This window comes from Cynocephalus volans, chromosome 3 (genome assembly GCF_027409185.1).
Source record: "Cynocephalus volans isolate mCynVol1 chromosome 3, mCynVol1.pri, whole genome shotgun sequence".
Lineage (NCBI taxonomy): Eukaryota > Metazoa > Chordata > Mammalia > Dermoptera > Cynocephalidae > Cynocephalus > Cynocephalus volans.
The window spans coordinates 87,390,716-87,416,050 of NC_084462.1; the positions used below are offsets into that span (position 1 = coordinate 87,390,716).

The 25,335-nt window shown below is 46.7% G+C and overlaps 1 protein-coding gene across 1 annotated transcript in view; it reads left to right on the forward strand.

Moving 5' to 3' along the window:
- The first annotated feature begins 2,656 nt into the window (after nt 1-2,656).
- TNFAIP8L3 (TNF alpha induced protein 8 like 3) overlaps nt 2,657-25,335 on the forward strand; it is a 47,103-nt gene continuing 24,424 nt past the window's right edge. The window contains 6 exon segments of the mRNA XM_063090052.1: nt 2,657-2,713; nt 5,599-5,786; nt 9,852-9,878; nt 12,932-12,942; nt 13,357-13,395; nt 14,287-14,406. Of these exon segments, the coding sequence (XP_062946122.1) occupies nt 2,657-2,713; nt 5,599-5,786; nt 9,852-9,878; nt 12,932-12,942; nt 13,357-13,395; nt 14,287-14,406 (442 nt within the window).

Genomic DNA, 25,335 nt, shown 5'->3' on the forward strand with positions numbered 1-25,335 from the left:
TAAGAGAGGGTGGGCCCTGGTCACAAGTGCCAGGTGGAGGTGTTTGTCCACAACCCCTCTCACAGCTCCTTTGGTGACCCCATGCAAACAGGCCCAAGCTCAGGAATGGAGTGGGAGGATGACTGGGAACACAGGGGTTGGCACAGAAGCTGGGACAGGGCTGGGGCTAAGGGGAATCACCTGCAAGGTGCCTGCTCCCAACCTTGCGTAGGGGAGGGGCGGGGTGGCCAACAAAAGCTATATATGGGCCATTCCAGGGAGGAGCCTGGAAAGTAGCCTACAGCAGGGATGGTACTTGCTGATGCAGAGGGGAGGAATGGGGTTACAGCCCCAAAGGAATTGACAGACAGCTTCCAGAGCCTCTTCCAGGTAAGCTGGGGCTCTGGGCAGAGCGTCTGGGAGAGAGGCTGCAGCTTGGTGAGTGCTCATCTACCGGGGCTTATGCCAAGCCTTCTAGGCACTGGGACTGGGAAATCTGGAGTAACAGCTCCTACCAGCCCCACCTCTCTGACTTCCTCACCAGCCCCCTCTCCATGCCCCCCACCCTCCGCCACAGCCACCCAGGCCTCCTGCTGTTCCTCAAGCACCCCAGGCAGGCTCCCCGCTCAGCCCTGTGCCCCAGCTGCTCCCCACTGGCACGCTCGTCCCTGCAGGCCTCACTCCCTGGCTCACCCACTGCTTACACTCTCTGCCCAACTGTCACTTTAGCCAAGAGGACACCCCTGTCTGCTACATGGAATACGCACATCTTTCCCCAGCCTGTCATTCTCCAGCCCCCTCATTTTCTTCACAGTACTTATCCCACATGAGCCATCGTACATTGTCGGTGAATTTCTTATCCTCTGCCTCCTGCACTACAATGTACGCTCCAGAAGGGTGGGGGCTTTGTTCACTGCAGTGTCCCCACAGTCTTGCCAAGTGCCTGGCATGTGAGCACATATCAGCTCAATTCATATTTGGTGAATTAAAGAATTAATGAACGAGTAAGTGAACTGCCAAACCCCATCTGCTGGTATGGGAAGAACACTAATATTCGGAATTGGCTTCAGAACTGGCTGGGACTGAACCAGGACCTCATGAAGGTCATATGTACTAGTTGTTAGTGGGTTGGGAATTGGGGAGGAGGGTACTGAGATTAGAAATGGCCACAGCTCATCTTGGGGCTCCCACATACCTGCTTCTAGTATTTATCCAGAGATATTTTTACTAGGGGACTCTTATACATTGAAACATTCCTTTTGATTCAGTGTCATGAACTACTGAGGCAGGGACTTCAGGCACCAGGGCCAGCAGGGAAAGGTGTCAAGCTATTTGGCTTACCCAAACCATATCCCTTGAGTCACTGCACGCCTACTTATAGGGCTAACCCCAACAGTAACCAAAAGATCATTTACACAGACAAGCCATTAGAGAAACTAGAGAACTTAAGTCATAGTTTCAGCAATATTACACTGATAAATGACAGCCTGTGGTTGGATCTTAGATGAAGTTCTTGCCCACAGGTCAGGGCTTCTCCTCTCTGGTGCTTAAAAGCACTGCCTCATCAAGGAGGCTGCAAGCAGGGTGTCATTACAGTGAACCATTCATGACACAAAATGCAAGAATGCCCAAGCCCCACCCAGAAGCCCATGGTCACGATGCTTGCCTGATCTGCTCATGACTTAATCCATTGAGAGGAATTATTTCGGTATCACAAACACATTTCTCCAGTTCCCGTCCATATGTGGGGAGAAATGGCACATGCCTCTCTGTGTGACAGTGCCCAGAAACAAGCAGACTCTCAGACTGGTGAGTGTGACAGAAGCCTCACGCACAGCCGGGACCAACACCAGTGAGGTTTTCCGGGCAGCGTCCTTGAAGAAGCAATGATATTTTCCAGAGGAGGGCAGAGCTCAGTGGTGAAAATAGGGAAGAGGAAAAAGAAAATGAAACACCCATTCTGAAAGTGTGAGCTTGGAAAGTGGTGGTCGTGTAAGAGGTTGTCCCTTGCAGGAGTGTCACTGTTCCCACTCTTGCAGCTCTGCTCTCCTTGCTGGCTGCAGCCAGGGCACTGAATTCCTCCCGGGCCATGACTAGTGACAACACAACCCCATCCCCACTAAACAGTTGCATCTGCACAGTGTTCACATGGACAGGATTTGATCTATGCCCCCAGCAAAACAAGATAACCATATACCCATGGAGTTGTCTTATCAGGATTAAATGACATTAAATGAAATTGTGTACATAAAAGACCTAGAAAACCTATGCATGGGAGATAGTGTATGCTCAATAAATATTGCTTTTCCTAAGTGTCTCATTGTTTTGCTTACTAAATATTATATTACCTTGTAGTGATTATTATTTCTTTTAACTTCTGGTTTGGACTGCCTCTTTTAGCTTCATGCATAAAGTATGTTTGGTTTATATTTATAATAAAGTCATATAGTTATAATAAAGTTATATATTGGAACTTAGTCTAATAATACTCTCGAACATTAGAGTGATTTCAGGAATATTCATTTCCCCCCATTAATTCATTTATACCCCACCTTATTTCAAATGTATTTTGAGGAGCCTTACAAAAATAAATATAGCAGACATCTTAGCCCATGTGCTGCTTTAATAGAATACCATAGACTGGGTAATTTAGAAAGAAAAGGCATTTATTTGGCTCATGGTTCTGGAGGCTGGAAAGTCCGAGGGCACGGCACTAGCATCTGCTCGGCATCTGGTGAGGGCCTTCTTGCTGCATCAGCCCATGGTGGAAGGTGAAGGGCAAGAGAGCATGCATGCAAGAGATTGAACTTGCATCCTCAAGCCCTTTTATAATTGGTGTTAATCTGTTCATGCGGGTGGAGCCCTCATGACCATTTTATTTTGCTTAAAATTTTGTGGGACAGGAATCTGAACATAGCACAGCAGGGATAGTTTATTTCTGCTCCACACTGTTTGGGGCTCACCTAGAGGTGACATGTAAGCTGGTGTCTGGAAGCATCTTCCCCTTGGACACTGGCTATTGGCTGGAACTGGAAAACTCACACACGACCTCTTCACATGGCTGGAGCTGCCTCACTGCAGGAAGGCTCAAGGTGGTCAGAATTCTTACATGGTGGCTCAGGGTTCCAAGGTGAGTGTCCCAGACAGTCAGACAGAAGCTGTAAAGTCTTTTCTGGCCTAGCCTCAGAAGTTACACAAAATCCCTTTAACTGCATTTGGTTGGTTACAAGGCAAGTGACAAGCCCACCAACATTCAAGGAGAGAAGACATAGACTCCACTTCTTAATAGAAGCATGTCGAAGAACATGTGGATGGGAAACATTGTTGTTGCCATCTTTGGAGAATACTGTCTGCTACAAAACCCTTTATGCAATCACCCAAAAATACTATATCTTACAACCAAGCTTTTGATAAGAATCAAGCACAACTAAGGGGATTAAAAGATGTCTTTCTGGTGCCAAACACTAGGTAAAGAGGTCTTGCCTTTTTCTAAATGGGTATTCAGCAGGTTTGAGAGTCACAGTGACCATAAGCTAAATGGATCAACAGAATCTGGATCTCCATGTGTATTAGTCTGCTCATGCTGCCATAACAAAATATCATAGACTAGGTGGCTTAAACAACAGAAATTTATTTTCTTACTGTTCTGAAGGCTGGAAGTCCAAGATCAAGGTGTCAGTATGGTTGGTTTCTAGTGAGGGCTCTCCCCTTGGGTAGCAGGTGGACACCTTCTCACTATGTGCTCACCTGACCTCTTCTTTGTGCGAGCACAGAAAGAGTGAAAGAGAGAGAGAGAGCACTTTCATCTCTTCTCATAAGGGCATTAATCCTATCCTGAGGACCCCACTTCTCAAGACCTCATCTAACACTAATTACCTCCCGAAGACCCCATCTTCAAATATCATCACACTGGAGCTAGGGCTTTACATATGAATTTGAGGGGGACATAAACATTCAGCCATAATGCCATGAATACAGACATGGCAGCATTCAGAAGAAAATGGTGTCAATTTCTGAACATTTCCAAATATCTGGAGTCTTGAATCATGTAGACCAATCACCCACATACATGAAATTTTCACTTTCTTTCCAACTTAGTCTTATAGCTAAAATTCAAGCCAGAGACTATGACACAGATATAAATAGACTCGGGTCATCATTATATATAATTTGGAAAGGGTTTCACTGGCATACATCCGTAAGCAGTTCAGGAACACTTTCAAGCTGTGTTTACATGATATCAAACATCTGGATGAAAACTGAAAAAAATAATCAATTTGGATTGGAAACAAAACAGAAGTACAAATCTCAGTGCACTGGCCCTTGGAATACTGAATGCAGAGCTGATCCCATACCCGAGGAATGAGATAATGGTGCACCAGAAGGGCCATGAAATGGCCAAGGGGGAAAGGGGGCTTCAGGAGAAAGGCAGACTTTAAAAAAAGAACTCCATTATGTAAACAGAGGATGAGAAGGGATGAAATCAAAGACTATGAAAAACATGAAGAATATGAATCTTAAAGAACCAAGCCGCTGGAACCCGGAGCTCTGAAGCTTGAAGGCAATAATTTTAGTTTAACTGAAATCCAATAAATCCTGGCTATCAGGGAAAGGGGCATTCAGGAAAGTCAAACTTCTAGCTGGCCAGTGAACTATTCCTTTAAGCATCACAATCAATTTTCACTCTTTCAGGTGAAACCTTTCTAAAGTGTGGTACTTATTCCTTGGGCCTCTAAAAGAGAATACACTACACCCAGATCAATACTACAGCCCTCGCTGTATACAAAAAAGATGTCACATGCCCTCATGTGCTAATGGTCCCCGTTAAAGAGCCCTGAGGCCCCAAAACACTTTAGTTCCTGTCTCTGCTGTTTTGGAGTTCTATTTTCTCTCTCCATCATTCTTCGGCTTTACATTCTTGCAGCATGTCTTAGGATAGGTTCCCCAAAAGCAAACCCTGAGATCAGGATTTGAGGGCAAGTCGCTTGGAAGGAGATGACAGGAAGGGGGAGGCAGCCAATCCAGGCGCACCATTCAGAGGTTACTTACCCCTGTGGGCAGCTGGGGCTCAGGCCCACTGGGACCGCGGGTGAGACTGTGCAGAGCTGTCCCACATGCGGGGCAGGAACCTAGCTTTTATCTCCAAATCCTGCCCATCGTTCCTTGAGGGCTGCTGCCCTGAGCTCTCCAGCACTTTCAGAAGCCTGCAGGTGTTCGCAGTGGGAAGCCACAGGGCTGCAGAAGGCCAGTAAGAAGCAGTGTGGACAGAGCTCTCCCACACGGCTCCAGCCCTCCCTCCCATTCTCACACCTGACAGGGCTTTTGGGTAAAAAAAGAAAACTAGCCTATGCATGGGAGCCTAAGGGACTCTCCTGAGTAAAAGGTACCTTTTCTGATAGCTCAGGAGTCTTTACTTTCTGATTTCTCCCTCCTTCTTGATTTTATTCTTAAAAGGTGCTGTGAGGCAACTGGTAGCTGAAAACAAATTTTGGTCACTCAGAAAATCCAATCAAATTAATTTTTGAAGCAAGTTAATTAAGAGTCCACTAAATGGCAGGTTGTGTTGAGTAAACTCTCTGGAGATGAATACTGACTAACTCGTGTTTCCTCAACTAACAGGAAATGGCCAGACCTCAGAGAGAGTCAGTGTGCAGGTTGGGGCTACTGTCCCAAGAGGGACACCTAAGTGGAAGTGAGGAAACTGAGGCAAAAGCCTATACATTGGCTTATACACTCTGTAGGGCACAGCCAAAGGGGAAACTGTGGGTCAGTGGATATGCAGAGGCCTAGGGCACGGGGGATGCCAGGTGACGAACAAGACCCATCCCCTCCCTCAACTTCTGGGGGAAAGGGACTTGGTCCGAAGTGGCTCAGGAACTAGCAGAGCAGGGTGGGTGCGGGGAGACATGATCAACGCATGCAAGATGGCAAGCTGAAGGTACCCAGAGCCGACATGTGAAAAGGGCTGCAGGCAGCCCCTGACTTGTTTAAAGCCACATGTCAAATTCATGAGCAGACAGGAAACAATCCAGGTGTCTTTACTCCAGAGCAGCAGAAATTACCCAACAGTCATCCAGAGGCAAAGCCAAGAAGGAGATGTGGGTTTCAGAAATACAAGGGCATGCTGGCCAGAAGTTCCCATGAGGATAACTCAGGGGAGAAGGGCCTGAGGCCAAGCCAGAGAGCCAAAACCTCCTGCCATGAGAGCAAGGCATCCTGGCTGGCAGGAGGAGATGGGCCTTTAGCTGGGAAGAGGAGGGGCAAGGAGTGACCACAGGAGGGATGGGGCTGCAGCAGATGGAGAGGCAGAGAAGGGGAATTGCAGGGGGCAGAGAGAGACTGCAACATATGGATGTGGGACAGGGCTGGCCTGTGGCAAACCCATCACTGCCTAGACTCCAGCTAGTTCTTTGTTTGGCTATGCATTCAGGACTCTTCTGTAGGTGGAGAGCAGGACAGGATAGTAAAGAGGCAGGCTCTCAGATAAAAAAAAAGAATGATGGTTGAGGGAGCTTGAGCCCCAGCTCCGGAGTGGCTGGACTTGGGCAAGAGGGGGACAGCGGAGGGAGTGTTGTTGCAAGAGTCAAGACATGCTAAAGAGCTGAGAGGAGGGAGGCTGTGGATATGGAAGGGAATGGGTAAAATCAAGAGACTCGTGGAAGAAACAGCATGAGAATTTGATAGGACTTTGGATACCAACGTGGAAGTAAGACAAAAATAAAAGAACGAATATGAAGGCTATGAGCCTGGAGAACTGGGAGGCTGTTGGCACCTTGGATGACGATGGAAGCTTTGGAAAGATGTGATTGTTTGGAGCTGAGAGTCAGTTTGCACTGACCCCACCCCCCACTCCATGCTAGAAGAGAAGAGCTTGATGGGATGGTGATTCTGGGTCCCAAGGCTGTTCTCCTGCCAGCAACTCCCCTTTCCTGTTAACTCCTGCAGCATTATCACTTATACTAGGAAAGAAGGCAGGTGTACCACATGCTTGTTTTCTGGGATAGAACTCCAAAACTTGTTCCTTGGATTTATCAACTTGATTAAGAGAATTTAAAGTATGAGTTACAGGAATGTGGAGGATGAATCGAGTTCCTGGGTTCTCGACAATTATGTGACTGAGACAAAATCCACATCAGAAGAAAGTAACACAGAATTTGGAAGGATTGAAGAACACAGTTAAGCCAACTGGAAATATGGTGTCAACGTGTCTGTTTTTGGGGAGGACTAGTTCACTTGAACGAGGTCACTGTGACTCACATATTATATTGCAATGCTGTTATCCTGAAAGAGCTTCAATAAATCTAACCACTCACAAATGTCTAGATAACACAAATTTGGCAAGATCTAAAAACAAGCTAAGATTGATACTGACAGCCAAAAGAGAAATTTGTTGAAACATTGGTAACTCTCATGGGATGATATGTGTTAATGGTCTGAACTAAAATAAATTTGATATTCTTGGCCATGGGAAGATGTCCCATCTCTGCAATAGTGTCTGAGGTGTTAAGGTGCTTACATCCACAGTCAAGAGGCCAGGGAAGTGACAGAGACAGATCCAGGGATCCTGCTAAAGGATGACATTAACTCATGCCTTTCCTCAGAGAATGATCAAAGGTTTATGGCAACCAGAGATCAGATCCAGTGCTTGGAAGATTCCTCCCTTGGAAGTGCTGATGGTTTCAACCAGGCAGATTGGCTTTGAACACAGAAGGGAGGGAACCAATTAAAGGACAATGCCAAGAGAAGCTTGGTGAGAAAAAAAAAAGTTGGTGAGAGAGAAGAGAGGAATGGAAAGTTTGAAAACCCAGGAAAGAAGAGAGGAGGAGGAGGGAAAGGAAAGGAAAAAAAGGGAGCCGGGAGGTAGGTAGTCACTGATGAGATGAAGAAATTAAAAAGAGGCTTTGGTCAAGTCCTGCTTTTGATAATTCCATGTCAGGTGGAGATGGGCTACTAGAACGCTTGTAAACAGGGGGTGAAATGAGGGGAAAGATCAGTACTGGGGAGAGAGATTTAGGAACTGAAGGTGGAAGCCAGTTGAAACTGGATGTAGTGAAGGAGAGTAGAAGGACCATAAAGGAGCAGGGTAATATGACAGGATATCCTGAACTAGGGCCAGAGACCTGAGTTCTAGGCCCAGTTCTGTCTCTAACTTTGGGCATGCCACTCCATCTTTCTGGACTTGTTTCTTCTCGTCTAAAGTAATGGGGTTAGATTAGGTGACCTAGAACATTCCTTCCCTCTTGTACAGCCCTCGATTCAACACAAATGCTATAAAATCAGAGCCTTACATAAATGGAATCTTCCTGATTGGAACGTGTATTTAGCTTTTCTAAGTAGAAAATGATTTAAAGGGAGAAATAAAAGATTCCACTTAACACTTGGTGAGCAATGTTTGTTCTGTAAAATAATTAGCAAGTAAGCATTATTGAACTGGATTTTTACATAACTACAAAAGAATTAAAAGAAAAAAGTGAATTTAGGAGACTCGATTTTCCCTCCCATAGATCAAAAGGGTGATTAACATAAACTACAGGGGGATGGTTAAGAAAGATTTATGCAGGAGGAGAGAGCCAACCTCAAATGAAAAAGGACCAGAAGCCTTGGGTTCTAGTCCCAGCTCTGTCACTTCCAGGAGTTGGGCATGTCATTTCCCTTCTGTGCCTCAACTTCCAAAGGAATCCTGAAGACAAATGGACTCCAGCCTCCCACAATATCCATGCCAATGGTCATCCAGTTGTAATCATTAAAAAACTCTTCTTCCTGTATGTCTGCATCAATAAGGTCCAACTAGGAAAGTGTTTTATATATTTTCAAAGGAGATAATCTAATGCAGGGAACTGGCTATACAGGTAGTGGAAGGGCTGAGAAGCCAAACAGAAGATTATCCTAGCAGGGTAATACACACATTTGATAAGCACAATCTTCCTCTAAATCACTGTTGTTATTGTTGTTGTTTTAAGTAGAATAGGCAAGAGCCAAGGGCAGAGCTCTGTGTCACTCCACTGGAGACCTCTGTCCAAGTTAACTCAGAGCCATGAATCAAGGCACACTGGTTTGGATTGTTCAACCAGATCCAAATCCACCTAACAGCAAGGGAATTGTGCAAGACTTCATCGAATTCTTTACTTAAATCACAACACATAGTATCTGTGGCAGTCAGTTCCCTTCACTTTCCACCTGAAGCACAGAGGGTGCTCAATGCTATATTGAAGTTGAATAAAATTGTCTTGATTTATACACCTAATAACCCTGTTTAGAGGAAATTAACATGGTTATTTTAGCAAGACATGATAATGAACCCATGCTGGCTGCCGGTGATCACTGCTTTCATCTTTAAATGTTTATAAACCTGCTTGTTACGGACTTGCTAGAGAGTGACAAAAATGTCACTAATTGGTTATTTCTGGAATCCACTCCTTTCTTACATTTGAAAAGTTGGGGGGGGTGGGGAGAAAACTGGGGCAACATTGCCTCATTGCCCTATCCAGGTTTTGAGTACTCTTCTATCTTCCTGAAAAGTGTATAGACTCTAGTTGCTGCTGAATCTTCATAAGTCTTGACTGTGTCTTCTCTTCAGTGAGAATAATATTGACCTTTTCCATGCCACAGACCTGTATAAGAATCCAGAAAGAGGGGAAGGTATTGGACTCCATTAAAAGAATCACTTAGGGTGCCCACATAAAAGCTGTGTGGATCCTTGTAAGAACAGCTCCAGTACAGCAGCACAGTCCATCCTGCAGCCCCCAAAGTAAATGCCATAAGCAGTATTAGACACCAAATGCAATGAGGAAGTCTCCTAGTAAGGCTGAACCTATGATCCTGGTGCTGCTGTTTAAAAGGCTTAGAAATAACCTAATAAGAAGCTGGGCCAGGGTGCAACAGAGATTGACCCCATTGAGATATCTTCTCCCTCCCTCTTTCTCTTTCCCCTCCTCTTTCTCAGTTTCCCTCTCCCTCTGAATCAGTGCTCTAGAATCACTATAAATGCATTAGCTACTCAGGAAGCTGTCCTGTAGGCAGCTCATGAGGGCAGAAGCTAAGAACCCAGCAAAATAGCCTAATGCCCAAGTTGCCAGCCTCACCCACCCTCCGCCTCCTACAAGGTATCTTGCCTTGGATGGGGCTGTGCAGAGGACATGCTGCCCGCAAGGAAAGTGTAGAAGAAAATTTTCCACTCTTCTCCTAAACCTATAGGAATCCCCTCTGTGCTCAACCAATGCTTGACAAATAAGAGAATGAATTCAAATAACTCTGCCTAGAGGGGATCATGCCCATGAAATTTCTCGATAACCTTAAAGTCTCAGGATATATACAGTAATTATCTTGTCAGCTGCAATTTTCTGTGTTGTTTCTGTCTCTCAAGGTTCACAGACATTGATTAAAGATATGTGCAAAGTTTTAAACACAATATTCATCGATACGATTATAGAAGAAAACTGAAACAACCTGAATGCCCAAATATAGAGGATTACTTTACTACGTGATGGTATACCCACCCAATATAATACTGTGCAGCTACTAAAAATCATATTGTGAAGAGTAGATGAAACGATGTTCACGACATATTGTTAAAAGGAAAAAGCAAGTTACAAAATCAAAAGATATGTTAACAGTGATTGCAACTGATGGCATTATCAATGAATTTTCTATTTGCTTCTTTTGTTTATATGTATTTTCCAATTTTTCTACGGTGACATGCATTACTTTTGAAATAAGGGGGGGGGAATAAAAAACGTTTATTTTTGCTAGCAAGAAAGCAACAGGAAAAACAACAAACAACAAAAACTCTTCTTTCCAAGCTATCTTCCAGCATCTTGTTCTGTTGGATGGATATGAAGCCAGCTTGGACCCAATTCTCCAGCTTGTCTACAGTCCCGTGGAAGGCCACCTTGACTCTGGGCAAAAGCTTTCTTGAGACCAGTTATTTAAAATGGGGCTGTCCTGGCCAACCTCTCATCCCTAAAGTCCAAGGGCCACTTCACCCCAGAGAAAACAGCAGTTCCAGAGTCCGTGGGTTTTCGAAGCAGAGCAGCAGCCCTGGCATGTAAAAGGAATCTCCCTCCCTCCTGCAGATGAAGGTTTGCAGACAGCTCCTTTCCACCCCACAAGAGGAGACAGGCAGATGAGTCATGGTGCTGGCTCGGATAAAAGGAGTATTATTGTGTTAGCAGAAATGGATCTATTTTATTATCTATTTCTTGACACCTTACAAATAGATATGCTTTTCCCACCAGACAGGCAATTTCCTTAAAAAGCCAACAATTTCGTTTGCTGAAGATAAGAAATGACCGGTGAGAGTTAGAAACTCGTGTGTCTGAAGAGCTGCCAGGCTGAAAAGATGTAGTGGAAACACTGAGGAAGGTGGTTTGTAACCCTCAGACTCCAAATTCAAGTCTGCAGAATGATGCCATTCTTCTAAAAATATACAGAGGAACTACAGAAACCCTTTCTCCTTTTCTCTTCCTTAACAGCTTTTTTTTTCCTCTAAGAAATATACCAGGATTGATTCGTAAAGGGAGACTTGCCACCTCAAATTTCACTGTTTTTCACGGGGGTGATGGTCATGGGATACTATTTTAAGGACTTCCTTCTCTTACACAGATTTTTCCATATGGGGAGGACAGATAAGGTATGTTCCACTAATGTTCCTCATTAAACTCACACGCGTGCCAGAAGTCATTTCCCTTTGTCTTGCTGTCCCATGACAACAGATTGCATATCATAGGAAATTGGAATGAAGACTTTATTTAGTTTGGATCTCTCTTCTCCATTGTTTAATTCCATATGCAATTTTTCATTCTGTCTGCCTCCTTTTGCAGAAATATACTATGAATGAATATAGGAACAGCTAAATGACAGCTATTGTTTAACTAAAGACTTACATCACAGACTTTTCAGGGCACTGTGACTAGTTCTTCCTCCTCCCAGTTCCCCAAGCATTTATCTCTGGGCCAAAATATACTAGGTACTCAGTAAAGAGCCAGTGGCTGATAGGCATGCATGTGTGGTAAATGTGTATTTGTTCCCAGTACTTTCTTTACTGTTGATCAAGTTTCAGTTCATGAGCTTCCCTGTTTCCTTTTTTGCTGTTATACGTAGATGTCTCCCTGGTACTTCTGTCTCCCTCATCCTGCAACCCAGACCCCCTGTCTACTAAAACATACAAACAAACAAAAACTTCCACCAAGTACAAGGAAAGGAGGTCTAAGGGAACAGAGAAAGTTCCACATTTCCTGTTGTTAAATCTAGGCATGGCCTTTAGAGAAAGCTGAATGCCTTTTCAATCAATATGCTCTGTTCTGCATAGCTATCATCAATCATTGTTTTTCCTTAAGACTGCAAACTTTTAAAATAATCCCAGCTATTTGGATTTTTTTAGTATCAGTTTGTGTCCAAATATTGCCATTACTTTTTCTTTTCATTTAAATAAGTGATTTAAAAATATTTTGTTTTTCTAAATAGGATCCATTAGATCTAAGAATTAATGTTCTTTTCATTTATCAAACATTAACTATGTGCCAGGCATTGGGTAATAGCTTCCACCCTCATTATTTCATTTACTCCTTTACAACCATCCTATGAAGGAGATGCCAACACATGAGGAAACCACGGGAGGTTAAGCCATTTGCCCAAGATCACCCATCTAGTGTGGGGCTCTTTTGACCATTCCATTAAAATCCATCCAACTTTTATCTCTAGAGTCCATGAATCTGGTCATCTAGAAAACATTCTGAGAACACAAAGTAGAGCTGTATTTGCACTCTGTGAAGCCCATACTTTCATTAAAGGAGGCAGCCCCCAGGTAGACCAGAGCCAAAACTCACATGCAACCCTATACCACAGCAGCTAGGAGCATGTCTTGGACATCAGAGAGCCCCTGATTTCATGTACTAGCTCACCCACTTACTGGACCCAGACCACAGGGTACTTATCTACTCTCTCTGAGACTCACTTTCCACATTGGTAAAATGGTTGTATCGATAGGTTGAATTCTATGATATTGCCAACTTTTAACCATTTTTGACCTCCAAAAAGCATTTTCAAATGGTTCAACATAAACTCTTCACTGGGTTGTACAGATTAAAGGAGTGCACATAGCAGACATTCAGTAAATGGCGCTTTTTAGTAGACTTCTCTTCCTGATTACTTTTTGCTCAGGTCAATTGTTAGTTTGCATTCTCTGGGTGCAAACTATATATACTACATATGCAGAGAAACTGGCTTTAGGTTATGAAAGTGTTGAAGCCTATAACTCAAGAGAAAATAAAACTGCATGGATAATGAAGAATTAACGAAGGGCTTTACTGCCCCGTGCATTTCCCCCCTAGTTTGGTCTCTTAATTAGTAAATAAATTTCAAATGCTTTTTTTAAAAAAGAACGTGGGAGGGGGGTGTTGGAGACGTTTAGCATTCTGTGTATAATCCCATCAACAAAGAAAAGGTTTAAAAGTCAATTCTTGCCCCTCGAGTCCAGGGGGCGCGAAGTGGCACGGCTGGCTGCTGGCTGGGCAGGGCGGGTCCAGCCTTCCAGGCGAGCCAGGGCTCCGACTCACCCAGCCCTCGGAACCAGCTCCACCGTGGCTTGCCCCACCTGCCCCGCCCACGCCGGGAGAAGACTAAGACGAGCCACCAGAGTTAGCACGACCGACACGACTGACGTGTGTCGTGTACCTCCTCGCAAGGTGCCAGGCCCTTCGCTGGGTCCCTCACATGCATTATTTTATTTACTCCCCACAGTGTTCCTACGAGAATTAAACTATCGTTTCCCCCCATTTTCCAAGTGAGGAAGCAGACAGAGGTCTCGCCCGAGGTCTCTGAGCGATGGAGTCGGACGCGAACCCGCGCAGCCCCAGTACTCGGACCACCCAGAACCTCTCCTTTTGCACACGGGTAGAGGCGCTTTTTCACCTAAGAATCCTACAAACTTGACCACACCCAAGGAAGGGGCTCGGCCTCGCCACGCTCCGCAAGTCCAGGGCTCCGGGCGCGGGGCGTCGGTAGGGAGGAGCAGTGCCGCCCCGGGGATACTTAACCCCAGCCTGGAGCCCGCGGGCCGCCGGACGCCCCGGCTCCTCCGCGCTCGCGCCTCCCCTCCCTCCTCCCCACTCTCTCCCGGCGCGCCCCACCCTCCGCCCCGCGCTTTCCTCGCGCGCAGGCACCGGCCGGCGGGCGCAGGGAGCGGGGCGCGGGCGGCGCTCGCCTCTGCGGAGCCGCCCCCTGGCCGCGGCAGCCGCGCACAGCCCAGTCCGCACCGCCCGGGCTCCAGCCGCCCCGCTGCCCGCACCGAGTGCGCCGCGGTCGCCCAAGCCGGACACCGGCCCGAGCGCCCCGCAGACGGGCGGGCGGCTGTGGACGCTGGGTCAGCAGCCCGCAGCATGGATTCAGATTCCGGGGAGCAGAGCGAGGGCGAGCCCGTGACCGCCGCAGGTACCGTGAGGGGGGCTGGGGCTGGGGAGGAGGGGAAGACGGGGCAGGAAATCGGGAGTATTTCTCGGAGCTGCCAGGCGGGAGGCCGATCCCCAGCAGCCCGATCCCTTCCAGGCCAAGACTGGGGATCGCTCTGCACTGAGAGTTTGCTTTGGGGCTTCCCGCGACCCCACTGCACTCTGGCGCGCGGGAGGGGAGGAGGTGCATCTGCGGGCGCCTCTCCGCGCTGCCGGTCTGCTGCAGCGGGCTCGGGTCGTCCGGGCGGCGTGGGGGCGGGGAAAGGGTCCGGGAAATCTGCGTCCTGGAGTCTGCTGCAGCGAGGGTTGCAACACATCTGCCTTTGGAAATAAGTTTCCGAGCGCCGGGCCAGTTTCAGAACCCGGGGCGCCGGGGCCACGCTGAGGAACAGGTGACCGGGTGCGAGGGCATGACGGGGGACTCCGGGGCTGGAGGAGAAAGGCCCCCACGAGTGGGCGGGCAGGGGCCAAACCACAGCTCGTGGCTGCGGTTGCCGAGGCTGCTGGTCGAGCCGTGCGGAAGCGCTCGCCCATCGCTGCCGCGCGGCCGTCCGAGGAGATCCCCGCGGAGGGGTCCCAGAACGCAGACGCGGGGGCGCGCGGGAGCCGGGCTTCGCCTTTAAGAGGCGCCACCGGCTTTTCCCGATCGATAGTTATGGAAGCAATAGGTGGATGCTTACTTAGGAAAAAAATGAATGTCCTCCCCCGCCTCTCCCTGATACTGAGCAACAGGAGGAAGCCACCCACCGCCGTGGCTCGACTTACCGGCGGGCTCTGCCCCCCTTCTCCAGCCCACCCCGCCCCCCGCCCACGGCTCCAAGCACCTGGGGCCGGCCCGCTCTCTGCACGTGCCCACGGCTCCCCGCGGCCGTGCGGCCCCGTACGTGAGCCCCGGCCCGCAGACCCGTGACCGGCAGGCTGAGACCCTCCTGCTACAGACGGAGACCCCAGTCTAGTTCCCAGCCTTCCCAGGGTCAGATCACAGTGCCGAGGGTGGAAACCAAGTGACAGGAGGCACCATCAGTCCAGGCGTGGGTGTAAGAAAGACAGGTTCAGGAACCAGGCCGGACAGCCTCCTACATATGTTATTTCCCTTCATCCTCGCAGCACCTATCCAGTCGGTTATTATCTCCATTTTCCAAAGGCTTAGATTAAGTGGCTTGCCCACTCTCACAGCCAGGGAGTAGCCGGTCCCCCATGCGTCATATCCCTCAGAGGGCAGCTGTGGTCAACACCTTAGGGAGGGTGGGAAGGAACGCGGCTGCAGAAAGCAAAGGTGGCATCGCCAAGGTGCCTGCATGCGAGGATTCGCGTGTGCGCGCGAGGGCCACCGGCTTTGCGTAGGTATGTGTGGGTGTAATTCATAAACATGAACTCTTTGCATGTCTGTATGCTTCTGTGACTATGTAGAAGTGTAGATTTTGCTTCACAGGTGGCGTGTGGATCTCCTGTCATCATTTACGAGTTCCAGTAGATGTTTTGTGTGTATTTAAGTATATTTCTAGAGCTCAAGAGGGTGGGGGGAGCCATTGACACTGACACTTCACTCTCCCCAAGTCCCAGGAACTAACATTCTTCGTGCTACCCCTGCCCCACCCTCCATCTCTTCTGCTGGTTGAGGTTAAAGGACTGAGGGAGAGGAGACTTGGAGAAAGCGGAGGAAGGAAAAACTCCAGAATCTTTGGTACTCGCGTGAAAGGGGAGAGAAGGAGTTCTTAAGCATGCACCCTGTTGTCTTCTCCTCCCAGCTACCCAGTGCTGAATATCTCTGTACATGTTCGCATCAGTTTGTGTCACAGGTCTCTGCACAGCTAACAGCCGACGTTGTCGCTCAGGTCAGATGGGTGAGATGACGGACAGGGCAGCCAGCTCCCATGAGCTGACACCATTCGTTTCCACCTTACTGTTTTCTGCTGTCGTTTCTTCTTCCTTCGTGCGCTGGAATCTCACAAGTTGAACATCTATTTTAATGTCACAAGCCATTCTGCTAAATAGCATTCAGTCTCACTCATTATTTTCAGTCTAAAAGTATTCTTCTTCGTGACAAAGCTTCAAAACTAGATGCTAATTCACCATCTTGCTGTGGTTGTATTCTGTCAAATAGAAACCCCTGAATCAGATTCAGATACAGGTTGAATGACAGGTATGTTATCTATCCTGAGGGCTTTGTCCCTACAAGAAACTTGGCGTTTATCTGGGAACCTGTATCTCTGCAAGCTGAGTGGATCTGTAACTGAGAAAGACAACAGAGTAAAAGGGACTTCTTGGAGTAATTATGTATGAGACTGTGTGTACCTACCTCACAGTGGTTGAGATGTAAGGGCTGCTTCCTCCTCAACGCCCCTGCCTTCCTGGACTTGTGAAAAAGCCCTTTCTTCTAAGGTTAAGCAGCTGGACTCTGGAATCAGACAGACTAGGTCTCTACCTGATGGACAGTTTACTCAACCTCTTCAACCTCAGTTTCCCCTCTGTAAAATGGAGATAACAGTACTACAAGGGGCCAGTGAGGGTTAAATAAAATAAAACATGGAAAGTGTTCCTGGTAGTCATTCAGTAAATGGTAGCTGTTATTTTGATTATCACGTGATTGGATTATTTGTTGTAAGAATACTACTAAGTAATGGGCCCCAGTGCCTTGTAAAATATAAATCACTAGGCATGTATAAAACAATTAGTACTGTTGTCATTATTAACACATTAATATAATTGCCCAAAGAGATTTGTTTTGAATTTTCTCCTTTTTGGCCTCTTGTTCTCTCTTTCTCTGGTGTGTGTATGTGTGTATTTGTTTGCAGGGGGATTTTTAATTTACCTCTTCTCATCTTCATCAATCTTTCAGCTCAAGGCATGAAGAAGGGGACGTTCCAAACTGCAGCTTTCACCACCCTCTCCTTCAGCTCTAGGGAAAGTTGCAAAAAGCGTAGAACTCCTTACCCAATCCACCTGCTAACCTGAAGGTGGAAGGGGTTCCTTCTTTCATGCCATTCAAATGGAAGAAGTGGGCAATCCCCTTCCCTCCACCTGCTCCCCACCCCTCCCTTCAAAGTGGCAGGAGGCCCAGAAGGTGTTCACCTTCCTCCCTGTACCTTTGCCCATCATGGTCACCTTCCTGGTCACCTGTTGGCAGAGGAGTGAGGATATCTCCGCAGACCGCCCACTCTTTATTGTACCCCTTTTAAGAGACTCTTCCAAAGGTCTCCCCACAGTGCAGAGCTCTCATCAGGCAACACCCTGCAGCTGGGGAGGAGGTGGGGGATAAGGTTTGTCTCGATCTGCATTTTTTGTTTTTCAGAAAGTATAGAACTTTACACAAGAAGGCCAGACCGAAGATGCTTGTAGGTCATTCTGCTGCCTGCATCTCTCTTCTGCCTTTCTGTCATTATATGGGGTCCTTTTTTTTTTCTTTTCGTATGATTAGGAATAAGGCAGGGGTTTATGGAACACTGGGTTCATTCCAAAGACCCAACTTGTCAGTCTTTCCTTTGGCAAACCCACCATCCATCTCTCAGAAATCCTAGAGCTTGGTTTATTAAATTGGGAGTGATTGAGAGTCTTTCCTAAGGAGCAGCAGGGAAGTAAACACGACATCAGCTCTTTCTCTTTGGCTGGGAGGACTGAGACAGTCTACCCAGTGGAGGGCAGACAAGCTCCTTCTACTTACAACTAGATAGTCCAGGGCAGTCAAGCTGATGGGGCATCCTTGGCCTGGGTAGGTGCTGCAGAAAAGCATTTCCCTGTGACAGAGTCGGTAAGTGGTTGGGGAACCTCAAGAGAAAAAAGAACTGGGAAAACAACAGGCCCCTAACTCTGCCCTTTCTGTCCCTCTCCTCCCCTGGGTCCCCAGCTTGGTCCATGTGAATAAAGCTATAAGGAGTGGGGTAGGATTCAGTAAGTGGCCAAGAGGAGAAAGACATTCCAATTGTCAAAGACAGGTTGAGCAGAGTCACAAATAAACAGGAGGCAACCGGGGTGGAGGGTGTATGCTGAGGAGCATGGGGAAGTAAAACCAGTTGCGTGCAGAGAGGGCCAATTATGAGAAGGTCTTGAAAACTCAGTCTGATAGTACCCGGGAACCCCCCATGATTGAGGAGCAGATGTGACCAAATGAGAGCTGGGTTTTCAGGAGCTGTGCCTGGCAGAGATGGGGAAATGCAAGATTGCCTAGGCTTGGAGCCTCAGCTGCCAGGGTGCGGCAGCAGTTTCAGAGAGGGTGGTAGCACTAAGGCGAGGCAGAAGAGGAAGGATGCAAATGGCATTTCAGAGAAATTAACAGATGCTGGTGACAGATTGTACAAAAGCGGTGAAAGGGGAGGGAGAGTGGAAGGAGATAGTAGCATGTCAAGTTGGGGTGAGGGCAAAACAGCCAATGCCCTGGAGGCAGGGAAATGCAGGAGCCAGGCTCCCCCACCCCACAAGTGCTCCCCAGCACCACTTCCCTCTCTTTCCTGCAGGAACTTAGCAGTAACATTTTGGTTAAAGTCTCTCTTCCCCTTTAGACAGTAAACTCTGCAGTTGCATTGGCTTCAAGGGCCTGTGAGGTTCTGAGGTCTGTTGATTCTTGTTGTTTGGTTCCTTGTGGAGGCTGTTCGGTAATCTTAGTCTACTGACAGACTGGCTGGAAGATGGACCGGCCATCTGAGGGCAGGGATGGCCTGGGGATAATGTGCCCTTTGGCTGTTAGTCATATTCCCGTTTCTTGTCCCTGTTTGCTGAAATTTTCTTTGAGGGTTGGGACTTTGTCTTGTGCTTCTTCATGCTCCCAAAATTTTATGGACATAATAAATGAATGAGCATCTTGAGGAGCCTCCTGAGAACTTTGCACTTAAAAGGCCAGACCAGCCTCCAGAAACCTGTCCTATAAAGTAGAACTGCCAGGGGCTGGCCAGTTAGCTCAGTTGGTTAGAGGATGGTGCTGATAACACCACGGTCCAAAGTTTGATCCCTGTACCGGCCAGCCACCAAAGAATTAATACAGTATGACTGCCAAAGCTTTCTTTCGGTGTTTTGTTTTGTTCCAGTGTTTTAAGATTTCTTACACTGTCTGGAACTCTGTATTAGAGATTATGCGGAATATAAAGGGAGATAAGGAAACAGTCCATCCTGTCCTCCAGGGCTTGAAATTGGATGGAGAGACAGGACATGTATACCAATGGCCATAGCCTAAGCCAGTGCATGAAGACCCCTGACCCCACTTGCCTGGGATTACACCCTTGGCAACGTCTCTGTTTATATGTTCTCCCTTGACACCAGCCACGTTCCTTCTGTGTGTTTTATGGTTATTCCTGTACTGGATTCTTAGGTTACTCCCTAATAGCTAGAACTGGGTGGCAGTTCTAAGAGCTAAACATAGTGGCAGATTGCTTGCTAGCTGGCTAGCTGGCTGGGTGGATGAATGAGTGCATGGATGATGTTATAGTTTGGTTCCCCAGGAAGCAGACATTGAGATGGAGGTTAGCTTGCAGAAGGTTTGTTTGGGACTGTTCTCGTGATCAGTACCTGTAGAAGGGGGAAAGGAGAAGGGAAGGGAACTGGACTGGGCAGAAGGGGAAGGTGAGCTGCAGTGCAGACCCAACAACAGCCTCAGACAAGCCCACAGGGAGCTCTGGAGCTGGAATGGCCCCTTGAGAGCTGTTCTGAGTTGGGGTGAGAGGCCAGGCCTTTACCCCACAGTGATCAGTGATTAGATGCAGGCATTCTAATGTGTGATCTTGGGTGAGGCTGTTCCGCCCAGCTGAAGGCTTCTGCAGGCAGTGCTCCCAGCCTCTTGTGGAGGACATCTTCATTCCTGAAGTGTCATCGGGGCAGTACCCGGCAGGACCCACAACAGGTGGCCTTCAAAGTTCCTCAGAGATATTTCATTAGGGACAGCAGCCCTGTCTGCTGGCAGAGCTCAGGGAACGATTGCTGAGCTGTAACCTTTATCTAGACCTCTTTAGGGCAGTTTAGATCAACAGATTAAAGTAGCCTTTCTCGACCTCATAGCTCTGCACCCGACTGTTCAATCCACACAGTCCAATAGATATGGGTTGATCATCTGGTTTGTGTTCAGTGGTGCTGGGTGATATAGTGGTATACAGAAATGGAATTAGGTGTGATCCTGCCTTCAAGAGGTTTGTAGCCATGTTAGGGAGAAAACATCTACCCAAAACTGAATCTGTAAGATTGTGTGGTACTAGCAATAAACAGTGCAGGATTTGGAGCATGGGGCAGTGTGATTTGGAGTTCTAGTGAGAAAGCTTCTAGAGATGGGGGGATGTGTATGAGTATGTACATATAAAGTTCTATTTCCTGTGTTATTTTGCTTTTAAAAAATATATAGCACCTGCTTTTTCATTTGTCAGCATAACTAAATTATAGTCACACTTTCTGCTAGCACTTTTCTCTAACTGGTTTGTTTTCGTCCAGAGTTACCCTTGGCTCCCATTTGAATTCACATGCAAATCTCTATAAAGACACTATATAAATAATTTTGTTTTGTTTTTCAGTCACTTGGCTTCCAACTCTTTATGTAAAAATCGCTGTGTAGGTGGGTGTTTGGGCTGTACACTGTACAAGTATAGAAATAAAAGGATAGAGAAGAAGAATTTTAAAGAGAAGTTTCCTCTAGCAACCCTAAAAATCATATAAGGAGAGTGAATACCCTTTCCCCCCACATATATTAAGGCATAAAAATGTGTTATTTTATTATACATCAGAAATGTTCTTTTTAGGCAACTGCATGGCACAAATTCTGATGCTACTTTAGAACAATCTTCACGTTCATATTGATTTTCCTAAACATCATTGCCTGGGAATAAATTTGAGCCTGTTCATGGAAAATCTACCAGTGTGCAGACTATAAAAATGGAAAGCTTGGCAGCACAGAAAGTGCTAGACACACCCTAATAGAAACCAGTATTTTGTAACTCGGTTCTCTGGGAAAAAAAGGAGACACTATGGTGGTGTCCAACATTGCTTTAAACTGCAGAAAAACCACAGGGGCAGCCACTGGCTTCTAGATTCTGTTTCAAACGTAAAATATGCTTTCTGCAAAACTATTCTAGCCCTGTAGGGAAGCTGGTGATATTCAGCTTTGTGAAGACTCCCAGTTTATATTTTTATAAGAGAGGCATCTAGTTTCACGTGAGGGAGGACGTTCTGTAAAGAGCTGTCGCTGGTGAGCACACCCGTCCCATGCTCCTCACTTGGGCCTATGGGTTACACTGGGAAGCTAAGCAAATACGGGTTAGAATCCGGGTGGGGGGGGAGGTGACGGGGGCCGTCTGAAGGGCAGGCCTCTGCGGCAGCTGTTTCCTACCACGTTTAAGTCCTGGTTCCTTCGTTTCCTTTGGATAAGGTTGAGAACGCCAGGGAGGGAAGACTGGGACTGGGTGTAACAGGGTAAGAGAAACTGGGGCTTAAGAAATTGTGGCAAAACAAGATGAGAAACGGTGAGGATAATCTTTGCCAGCCAGAGTCCAGCCCCAGAGGGCTGGTGCTGAATGTAAAGTAATAGTGGTATTTTACATGTTTGCTTATTTATTTTGTATTAATGAAGTACATACAATGTATTAGGGACTGGGTTGATTGTTTACATGATATTTGACACTCATACCAGTCTTCTGAGATAGGTACTAAAAGTAGCCCCATTTTATGGAACTGAAAACTGAGGCACAGAGAAGTTAAGTAAGTTGCTCAGGACTGTACAACTTATCAGTAGGAATGAAGCCAGTCTAACTGCAAAGGATCTTCTCTTGTACCAGGTAGGCAATGTAGTTAGGTTGAGGGGTGCCACCAGGCTGCTTTGCACCCCACTCAGCTCCCCCAGTGCTCAGAACCCTGACCACTGGACTCCGTCTGTTAGGGCATTCTGTCTCTGCAAGTCTGTGTTTTAAGCTACAGACATTCCCTGCTTATAGCCATGTTACACATGGGCAAGGATTGGCTGACACAAGCTCCAGAACAGGGGCTGGGGAAGGGTGTTTTGGGAGGAAAGATGGGGAGAATTGAAACAATGATGCTTCCAGGGAGAGAAAGCCCGGGAAGGACCCCGCAGCTGCAGGCTTCTTCAGGGTCACGGGGAGACCTTCATCTCCCTGAAGAGAAGAAGGAAGGATTGAAAAGCAAGAGTTGAGAGAGGTGCCAAAGACAAACGTTCCCATTCTCAGAGTGTATTTATGCTGGGTCCTTGGCCCTTTTTTCCCACCCCAACATTTAGAATGATTTCAGATGTAAAATCCCCAGGACATGGTGACCAATTGGGCTCCAGGGGGAGAGAAAGCTCAAAGCTAAGGCTGTGGCCTGTGAAAAGAACTTGAGATTGAGAGCTAGATGACTTGGGTTTGGGTTTCCAGCTCTGTCTCTTAGTTACTGCTTTTTAGTAACATTATTTTCTGACCAGAGGAGTGTGAGCTCATGATAGAATGTGTGAAAACAGTACGAATGAAATCAGATTGAGCCGTAAGAGTAGATGGTCTCTTCCAAAGGAAAGACTAGTCCAAAAGCAATCCTGAAAAGATGTGAGAGAGCTTTATTTTGAGACAAAGGGCATTTTATAAGAGGAAAAAGAGTGCCCCTTCTGAAAAGTGTACCTGAGGATGCTAAAAACATTTAGCTATGCTACCAGGCAGTGTCACAACCAGAACTGGATTCCAGATCCTCCGGCTCCTCTATCCTACCCCACAACATATATAATTTTTTTTAAAAAGCAGAGTTATTCTGGGTATTGAGATATCAAAAGGACCCCTGCTCTTTTTCCTTCTGACGCCTTCTTCTGTGTTCTTGCCACTCTGCCCACTTGCTTTTCCTCTCTTAGATTCTCTGTCCCGGGCACAAGCACTGGGGGTTAGCCCACCGCAGGCGCCACCAGCGCTGCCTGGCTCCTGCTGCCCTGCATGCGGCCACTCCTCTTTCTCAGTCCAAGAGCCCTACATGGAGCCCTCAGAAGATTAGTACATTTTTTTAATACTTCAGAGGCATTTGGTAGATTTTACAAATGCCCAGTGACAATGGCAAAGGTTAATATACTTTGAGCTTAAATGGCTATTAGCTTCAAGAAAAGATTTATTGGCTTCTAGTTCTCCAATTATGTTTTATCTTTCTTTAGATTGATTTTTTTGTTATTGCAAGGACACTGGGAAATTTGTTCATCTGTGTTGGGCCTCTCTACCTTCAGGATTTAACTTTATATTTCACTCATTCAATGTCAATCAAACAAGGCAGGCAGAGCTAAAGTTTTAGAGAGGTCAACTTTTAGATAGCCCAGAGCAGGGGGTCTCATGGGAATTAAACCTGAATTGTCTTGACTCTTTTTACTTTAACTTTCCTAATTGTATATAATCCTGGTTTTCCTGTACCCTTCCTCAGTTGCTGCTCCTACATTCCTTACTAATACTTACTTTTTCCTACCTGTGTCCCCCAAGGTGGGGCCCTTGGCCTCATTATTTTCTGACAAAACACTTCCTTTTGGAAAAGACCATCCATCCTTAGGAAGCTAGATTCCCAAAGCTGTGGTCTAGCCCAGTCTTCTCTCCTGAGCAGGAATCCTGCTTGCAGAAGGCCCCGGGGGCCCCCTCACTGTCCAGGAGACACCTTAGCACATCCAGACCCAGGCCATTACCTTTCCCTCACCTTTTCTCAACTCTGCTGGTGGCCTTGACAGCCACCAAGTCACTCAAAGTTGAACAACTGTGAAATCATGAGAACAATGAAACATCCTACACACGTGATCTCATAGCAAAACCATGACATGGATAAAGCAGATATTACCATTCACAGTTTACAGATGAAAAAACAGATGCAGAGAGATTATTATTCCAATCACAAAGAACATGGTAGATTTTCACTATTTAAAACTGCCCAAAGTGATGGGGGTAGGGGAAGAGATAAATAGGAATATCCAACCTAAATAAACGTTAACGTTCGGTCAAATATTTACTAAAGGACTAAATATATAATGACATTTCTACACAATGGAATAGTATTCAGCTGTTAAGAAAAATTAATTTGAAGAACATTTAATGATATAGGGAAGTATTTACATTACAGAGTTATGCAAAGAAGGCTAGATAATCTATGATCCCAGTTTTGCTATATGTATGTATGTACATAAATGTGTGTGCATACACACACACACACACACACACACAACTTTATAAAACACCCCTTTGTATATGGAGAGGGGGAGAAATCTCCCCTCACATTTATGCACATAAATGCTTAAAAATTTTTTTAATGCTTGAGCAAAATAAATCACTCGATTTAATGAGTTTACAGGTAACTTTAATTGCCTTCTTTGTACTCTTCCTCCAGATTTTTCTTCCATGAGTACATATAACTTTTCAGCAGGAAAAAATTTTTTTTTCTTCCTGTTTTTGGCACAGCTGGCCAGCACAGGGCTCAAACCCTGGACGTTGGTGTTAGCAGCACCACACTCTAACGGAGCTAACCAGCCAGCCCCAGGAAATTTTTTTTTTTAAAGCAGCAACTGGGTTGGCCAGTTAGCTCAGTTGGTTAGAGCTCGGTGTTGTAACACCAGGGTGAAGGGTTCGGGTCCCCGCTACTGGCCAGCCAACAATAAACGAATGAATCCAACAACCAAGTGAGATTCAGCAGCCTATTTCACTGCTCCTCCTCCTGACTTTATTGAAGTCTTGTTCTTTTCCTTGAAACTTGTTCTTCCCCCAGGTCCTGCTCCTGCTAGTCCGCTCTGGTACCTCTCCGTGGTGCTCCCAGCCCTCTGATGGGGTCATCCAGGCTTCCATCCTCAGACCTCTTTCTGCTTACCCACTCCCTTTCCCTGGGGCCTCTACCCCCTCATCACTCTCTCCCCTGAGCCCACCTAGGCTGGCCCTGTGGGCTTTCATACCATGAAGAAGCGTAGGCAGTCAGGTTGGGGAAATGAGCCTCACAGGCTACACAGAGCTTCTGGGTG